We start from the raw sequence: 8,376 nt of genomic DNA on the forward strand, positions 1-8,376 counted from the left end.
TTTACATAGCTCAGATTGTAAATGAGCCTTCTCCAATCTTGATGCTGCATTCCTCTTTGTATAATCCAGTTTCTCAGACTATTTGTTCAGCAGCAGATTAAGTAAGCATAGTGAAAGGATACAACCATGACACACACCTTTCCTGATTTTAAACCTTGAAACAAAGTTGGTGGTTCAAGCTCACCAGCTGCTGCTCCTTGGAAACCCTATATAGAGTTGCTGTGGGCCCTAACCAACTCGACGGCACTTAACAACAGCAAGTGTCTATTTGTTGTGTTCAAACAACTGTTTCTTGTTCTGTTTCAGGTGCCACATAAACACAATGAAGTCTTTTGGAATTCCTGTTCTTTGCAATGTTATCCATAGTTTACTATGATTCACATAGTAGAATGCCTTTGCATAGTCAGCAAAATACAAGTAAAAATATTTCTGGTATTCTCTGCTTTCAACCAAGATGCATCTAACATCAGCAGTAATACCCTGGTTCTGTGTCCTCTTCTGAATCCGGCTTGAATTTCTGGCAGCTCCCTGTCAATATACTGCTTGCTTCAACTGGTTTGGAATTATCCTCAGAAAATTTTTACTTGCATGCAGTGTTAGTAATGTTGTTTGATATTGGATCTCTTCTAATCGGTTGGCGAGCTATCTTCCAGGTTTCTCTCGGCACAGACGAGTGAGTGCCTGCAGTGTGTCATTTTGTTGAGACCCGGCTACCGTTCTTCTGTTGGTTCCTGCAGGCTGGTTTCACACCAGTGTCTTCAGTGCAGCTTCGAGTCTTCCTTTAGGACCGTTATATGCTGCCTCCCGAAATGGTTGAATGTTCACCAATTCTTTTTGATGCTGTGGTTGTGTATGTTCCCTCCATCTTCTTTTGATACTTCCTGCATCATTCCATATTTTGCCCATAAACCTTCAATACTGCAAATCAAGGCTTGAATTTTTTCTTCATTTCTTTCAGTTTAAGAAATGCTGAGCATGTTCTTCCCTTTCGGTTTTCTAACCCCAGGTCTTCGCACTTTGCATTATAATATGACTTTGTCGTCTCGTGCTGTCCTTTGGAAATTTCCGTTCAGCTCTTATACATCATCACCATTTCTTCCATTCACTTTAGCTACACTACATTCAAGAGCAAGTTTCAGAATCTCTTCGGACACCCACTTTGGACTTTTCTTTATTTCATGTCTTTTTGATGACCTTTTGCTTTCTTCATGAATGATGTTCTTGATGTCAGTCCACAACTCTTCTAGTCTTGAGACATTGGTGCTCAATGAATCAGACTCTGAGATGGTCTCTAAATTCAGGTAGGATTTATTCAACATCGTATGGTGGCTCTCATGAACTTGTTTTCATTTTTTTCAGCTTCAGCCTGAACTTGCATAGGACCAGTGGTTAGCCTGTGTCTCAGTCGGTCCCTGGCCTTGTTCTGGCTGATGATACAGAGCTTTTCCCACAAAATCAGTCAGTCTGATTCCTGTGTATTCCATCTAGTGAGGTCCATGTGTAGTCACTGTTTATGTTGTTGAAAAGGTATTTGCAATGAATAAGTCATTGACTCGTTGCCATGGAGACTTTAACAACTCTTAGTGACCCTTTAAAAGGTTTCAGAGGTTATAAATCTTTAGTGGTGGTGGTTATATGCCACGGAGTCGGTTCCAATTCATAGCGACCCTGTACAGGGTTTCCAAGGCTGTAAATCTTTACGAGAGCAGAAAGCCTCACCTTTCTCCCGCGGAACAGCTGGCAGTTTCAAACTGCTGACCTTGTGGTTCACAGCTTGTTTTGTAACGGGAGCAGAAAGCCTCATGTTTCTCTTTCAAAGAGGCTGGTGGTTTAGAACTGCCGACCTTGCAGTTAGCAGTCCAGTGTTTATCTTACAGAGTCACACCAGGGTGAATAAATCATTGGGCTTGCGAAATTTTATCATGTGATCTCCAGTGTCGTTTCTATCTCCACAAGGTTGGCTGTTTGAGTTCATTAACCACTCTGTGAAAGATGAAACTCTCTGCTCCTGCAAAGATTTACACCTTGGGAAACCCTATATGGGCTTGTTATGAGTCGAAACCGATTTGATGGTCCTGGTGTGGCATCGTGGGTTAATGCACTGGACTGCAAAATCAGTGTGAACTGAAAGGTCGGTGGGTTCAAATTTACCAGCCGCTCCTCAGAAACCTCTGTACAGGGTCACTGTGGGTTGAAACTGAATCAATGGCACTTAACAACAACAACAAACAACAGTCCCTCAGAAGTGGGCTACCTCTTCCCTTCTTCCTACTCTGTTCTTAAGTCTGGTGTCTCCAGTGAGACGTGGTCACCATGGGTGACCCTGCGGATGCTTGAAACACAAGCGGCCAAGCTTTCAGCGTCACAGCAACATGCAAGCCACCACAGTACGACACACTGACAGACAGGTGAGACCATTTATTTCATTAAAGTTGTATTTCTTTGAAGAGCTGAGGATCCCTGGTAGCACAGTGCCTAAAGCACTCGGCTGCTATCCAGAAGGTTAAAACCCACCTGTTGTTCTGAGGGAGAGAGATGTGCTGTCTGCTTCTGTAAGGAGTGCAGCCTGGGACATTCTACGTGGCAGTGTTACTGTATCACATCTGGGACAGTTCTGTGTCCTATAGGGCAATGAGTCATGAGTTGGAACCCATTTGCCTCAGATGGGTTTGGTTTGGGATAAGATGGCTTTGTGGCTGTTGTTAGGTGCCATCGAGTCAGTACCAACTCATAGCACACAACAGAAAGAAACACTGCCCAATCCTGGGCCAACCTCACTATCGTTGCCACACTTGAGCCCATTGATGCTGCCACTTTGCCATTCCATCTCGCTGGGGGTCTTCCTCGTTTTCTCTGTCCTTACCAGTATGATATCCTTGTCCAGTGATTGGTCTTAAAAGAATTAAAAATGACCATATCACATCTCTTCTCCACTTCCTGTTGAGTCATATCATGTGGGTGACTTGAAATTGGCTGAAGCAGGAATATTTACACCACAGAAATTGGCAATAGCTGTAAATCAGGGGGCTGGTTGTTCAGTGTTTCCCAGCACACCACTGCATTAAGACAACTTTCAAGAGAAGCACTAGTGAATTGCTGGACATTTTAAACAAATTAGGTGGCATGGCTACTGCAAGAAGCATCCTTGGATGTGGTCTTGGTTGTAGGCCCTACCACAAGCCTCCATCAGTTGGCCTGAATGAGGGTGCATGAACCTAGAGATGAGGTCCTTTCCCAGGCAGACCCAGCTCATCTGAAGCTCGAACATTCAGTTCTCACCGCCTTTTTCCAAAAGTGTACTTTTAACTATAAAAGTAATTCCTCACCCATTGCATCAACATATTTCTTACGTTATTTGGATCAAATATGTGAATCATGTATGTTTTGTGATTATATGGATTAAATACAAACATTAATCACTGCCTAGGACTGGGGGAAAATGCTGGTACTTATGACTTCACTTCACAAGTATTTCTTGAGAACCTGCTGGTGCCAGGTCTCCACCTTCTGAGTGCTGGACATCCTAGGCGCAGCCCCACGGCCCACTCTGTGCATGTGAACCAGGAGGTGTGTGAAGTGCTCTGGAGAGGAGATATTCTGAGACCATCAGAGTCTGCCTTGGGTGCTTTGGGCCTGGGCGTCCCTGAGGGCAAGTGATTGAGTCCGAGGACAGGCGTGCTGAGGGGATAGTCAGGGGTGGCCAGAAGAGAGGACATCAAGTGCAGAGGATGACTAAAGGAATTGATGACCACTGCTGGGGGTTTCCCGTGTACCATGCACATTAGTCCGTCTGACCCTCCCTGCACCCCTGGAGGAGGGGGCCCCGTGGGAGGGCCGGGGGTAGGAAAGGGTGCTGGAAAGGAGGCTGGAAGCAGTGAGAGTGATGTGTGATGGTTGTTGATATGTGCAGAACAGATTGCTCAGTGGTAGGCAGCAGCTCTGGTAGTACAGGTAACCCTGGGGTTGTGTAGGTAGGCACTGGGAGGCAGGGTATACTTGGGGTGGAGGTGGCAGTGTACCCATGGAAAAGGTGGAAAGGGGCCCAGGTGGGTCCCTGCACAGTAATGGAGTCCCTCTCCCAAATCGGGACCTGGGAAGTAGGACCCTGTTTTTAGGATTGATTGTGTCTTGAGTGACAGGCAGGGACACAAGAACTGGATAGGATCTGTGAGTTGAGGGGAGCGGGCTGGCTGAAGAGGAGCGAGTTCTGATTGTGCTGGAGTGAGGGAACTATTCAGGCAGGAGGAAGAGGCCCATGTCAGGGTCCTACAAGCCCACCCTAAGTGAGGAGCCTGCCCTGATGGCAGAGAAACCCAATCTGGCACATCACAGAAGCCAGGGAAGAGGCACCAACAGAAGGGAGGCCAGAGCACCCTGTTTGTAGATTATAACTCAGCACAGCGCCCCCACAGAAGGGAGCCCAGAGCACCCTGTTTGTAGATTATAACTCAGCACAGCACCCCCACAGAAGGGAGGCCAGAGCACCCTGTTTGTAGATTATAAATCAGCACAGCGCCCCCACAGAAGGGAGGCCAGAGCACCCTGTTTGTAGATTATAACTCAGAACAGCGCCCCCCACAGGAAGGGAGGCCAGAGCACCCTGTTTGTAGATTGTAACTCAGCACAGCACCCCCACAGGAAGGGAGGCTCAGAGCTCCGAGTTTTAGACACAAACTGACCACAACTGTCACTTTAGTCAGACATACAGCGCTACCACCTGGAAATTACGAAAGAACAGAAATACCATCATGATAACAAAAAAAAAAAAAACACCCCAAGAATCACTTCAGAGACCTAGCTTTACTTACAATGCACCTAAAACAGCACAGGCTTTCAGGCAGAGGATCGGAAAGAAGCCAGCTTGGTTTTCAGTGTGACGCTCAGTTGCTTCAAAAGCGCCTTACTCACCATAGTGAGTCCCTTGAAACCCGAGTGGTTGCGAGGCAGGATGTGTCTTTATCCTTCTCGTCACCTGAGGGAAACAGGTTCCCTGTGGCTGTTGAAAATCTGAAAGCTGTACTTAGAAACAGGAAGGTGGACCAAAAATTCAAATTAAATCCAAAAGAGTGAAGGAAGGCCACTCTTCACTTAAGGCCTCCCTTTCTTTGGTCCAAGGTAGCAGGCTGCCTTTAGAGGAAATTGTAGAAGAGATGAGAAAATGGAACCCTCCAGAACTTTAGTGAGGGCAGGGCGCTGCAGAAGGAGAAGGTGGGGTTTGGGGACATTGTGGTTGGGGCATTGGGAAGCGTGAGCTAGCCTTCACTTTATCAAGGGTGAAAGTTTGAACACTTGGCCCAAAGCCTGGACTTGAACTTGAAGATAATGGAGATGCTGGCACACAGAGGGAGGAGGACTGTGGGAAGAGCAGGGCCGGGAGGAGGCATCACTTTGTTTGCCTTCATGGTGTGGTGAGCACACCCGCCCTGTCCCCTCTTGTGGCTTTGTTTGTCGGGACTTACGTGCCTGACCACTAACTGGCTGAGCCCAAAATCTGAAAGCAAACACTTCCAAATGTCACAGACATTGTTCCAGTAGAAGGTGAGGAATCTGCCCAGTATGGATCAGGAGAAACAAGCCGAGCGCCAAGCTGGGCCTTGAAGATCAGTCAAAGAATTTCACAAGAAGCCTGCAGGCCGCCCACCTGGAGAAGAGGCCCCAGGCGCTGACTGCTGTGTGTGAGAGGAAATGTGGGTGTGAGTGTGTAGGAGAGTAAATGTGTGTGTGAGGGATGTATGAGTCCATGTGTATGAGGTGGTGTGTGTGTAAATGTGTGTGTGTGAGGGATGTCTGAGTCCATGTGTGTGTGGGGTAAGTAAATGTGTTTACAGGTGTGTGTGAGTCCATGTGTATGAGGTGGTGTGTGTGTAGGAGAGTAAATGTGTGTGTGAGGGATGTCTGAGTCCATGTGTGTGGGGGGTAAGTAAATGTGTTTATAGGTGTGTGTGAGTGTGTAAATGTGTGTGTGAGGGTTGTGTGAGTCTATGTGTGTGTAGGGTGAGTAAATGTGTTTACAGGTGTGTGTGAGTCCATGTGTATGAGGTAGTGTGTGTGTGTGTGTAAATGTGTGTGTGAGGGGTATGGGGTGAGTAAATGTGTTTACAGGTGTATGTGTTTGAGTCCATGTGTATGAGAACAATGTCTGTGAACAATTACCTATAAACACATGGTGTGTGTGTGTAAATGTGTGTGTGAGAAGGCAGGACCGTGTCTGCTTTCATCCGCCCTGCGTGGTCTAGACAGAGCAAGTAGACCCTGGTTGTTCCCACTTGGGGCCTGTCATTCCCAACCCCATAAAGGATTTTGAGAATTGCGCTGCCCGTCACTATTTGGAATCTGTTGGTGCTGTGTGTGGCCTCCCCAGCTGCCTGGGGGGAGACCTCGGACAGAACCTTATGGGGGACAAGGTGATCAGTTGTGTCCTCCCCAGTTGGTATCTCTAGGAAGCAGGAGACATTAGACCCAAGAGTGGGGGACATCAGAGCACAGTGAGCCCACAGACAGGTGGGAGAGACAGACTTGATGAAAAGCTGCTGGGGCCCAGTGTCGGCGGGGCTACGGAAGAATTCTCCATGAGAGGCAGAGGGGGGAGCTCAGCAGACAGAATGCCCGAGGACGGGGTCCCAGCCCCAGACACTTGGAGCAGGCTCAGCTGTGTGCAGTGATCACAGTAGCATGGGTGTAGAGAGGAAGCAGGAGACCTCCTTTGTCTGTTTCTAGGTAATTCACTTGTAAGAGAGAGTCCCACTCAGCCTGCAGGGTGATCAGAAGAGTGTTGGGTGCTGAGACATGCTCACTGCTGATTGGTTCCTTTGCCTCCTGGGATACAGAGAATCCAGAAGCTTCGAGACAAGGCTGGGTCAGCACTAGACAGTCACCTGACAACACCCCAGCCAGGTGTCCCAGGCTCTGTTAACTTACCCTCCAGGTGCTGGGTGTCATCCAGTGGGAGAACCAGCGTACAGATAATTGCATCCTGACCCTGCTGTGGTTCTAGCTGCTTTCTTTCTGCAGTGGGCTTCGCAGATCCAGTGTTTGGGGGCCGCGAAGAGCTGCTCCGGCCCTTTCTTGACTGTTGGTGTTCTCTCTCCTCCAGGGGAACACTGCGAGGTGAACGTGCGCTCGGGCCGCTGTGCCAACGGAGTGTGCAAGAACGGGGGCACCTGCGTGAACCTTCTCATTGGTGGCTTCCACTGCGTGTGTCCTCCCGGCGAGTACGAGAAGCCCTACTGTGAGGTGACCACCAGGAGCTTCCCACCCCAGTCCTTTGTCACCTTCCGCGGTCTACGGCAGCGTTTCCACTTCACCATTTCCCTCACGTGAGTGCGTGCCCCTGTTGTGTCCACGGTAGTTGTTGACCATGGTCAGTGGGGGTAGGGGTGTCATGTTGTGGCCAGACACATCTCAGTCTTTCTAGATAGTAACAAAAGCTTTCCTCACGGGCGTCCCCAGTTTGTAAGTCACTCTGGCCAATGTTGGCTATAGAACTGGCTGTGAAATCTACAAGATTTGGAGCAAAATTGAATAAGCTCGTGTGGTGCAATGAGTTAAGCACTGGGCTACTAACTGAACCCACCAGCTGTTCTGTGGGAGACAGATGAGAACATCAAGATTTACACAGTCTCAGAAACCCTATGTATGGGAACTTGAGCTCTGTTCTTTTGGACTGCTGTGAGTGGAAAAGGATTCAGCGGCGGTGGGTTCAGAAATTCAGAATGAAAGGTCAGTTCAAAACTTGAGACTTTCAGGATAACAGCATCAGAGCCTAAAGCAGACTGGAGTTCCGATTACACCATGAAGCCTTGGCTGGTCTCGTTCAGCTCTCCTCCAGCACTTGGGCATCTCTGACATCCACGTAGGACCCCTGGTGGTGCAGAGGTTAAGCACAAGGCTGCCAAACCAAAGGGTAGCGGTTTGAACCCGCCAGCCCCTCTGTGGGAGAAAGATTGGGCATTTGTGAAGATGACAGCCTTGGGAACTCTATGGGGCAGGTCTGCTCTTTCGTACAGGCTCACTATGAGTTGGAATCCACTCAGCAATGGTGAGCTTGGTTTTAACAGGTGGCTGAGGCGGAGGGAAAGGGGACCTTCAGAGGGTAACTCTCCTGGACCCGCTGTAGACAGGGTCCTTGAACTGAGTGGATTTCGGCCATAAAGCTTCATTCTCACAGCTTGGAGGATAGGTGTTAACAGGCAAGCTGTTCCCAGGCTGCACTTCCTCCTAATGTTCCCGGGAAACCTGCTCCTTGTCTGCCCCTCCAGCTCCTTGTCTCCCTCCCCCCCAGCTCCCAGGAAACCTGCTCCATGTCTGCCCTCCCAGCTCCTTGTCTCACACACCCCGTCCCCCAGTTCCCGGGAAACCTGCTCCTTGTCTGCCCCC

The 8,376-nt window shown here is 48.8% G+C and overlaps 1 protein-coding gene across 1 annotated transcript in view; it reads left to right on the forward strand.

Moving 5' to 3' along the window:
• CELSR1 (cadherin, EGF LAG seven-pass G-type receptor 1) overlaps positions 1 to 8,376 on the forward strand; it is a gene marked incomplete at its 5' end in the record, with an annotated part of 191,396 nt that overhangs the window by 95,477 nt on the left and 87,543 nt on the right. Inside the window, one exon of the mRNA XM_006866887.1 lies at positions 7,094 to 7,316. Coding sequence (XP_006866949.1) covers positions 7,094 to 7,316 — 223 coding nt within the window. The remainder of the gene's footprint in view (positions 1 to 7,093; positions 7,317 to 8,376) is intronic.

Source organism: Chrysochloris asiatica, unplaced genomic scaffold (assembly GCF_000296735.1).
Source record: "Chrysochloris asiatica unplaced genomic scaffold, ChrAsi1.0 scaffold00097, whole genome shotgun sequence".
NCBI classification, from domain to species: domain Eukaryota; kingdom Metazoa; phylum Chordata; class Mammalia; order Afrosoricida; family Chrysochloridae; genus Chrysochloris; species Chrysochloris asiatica.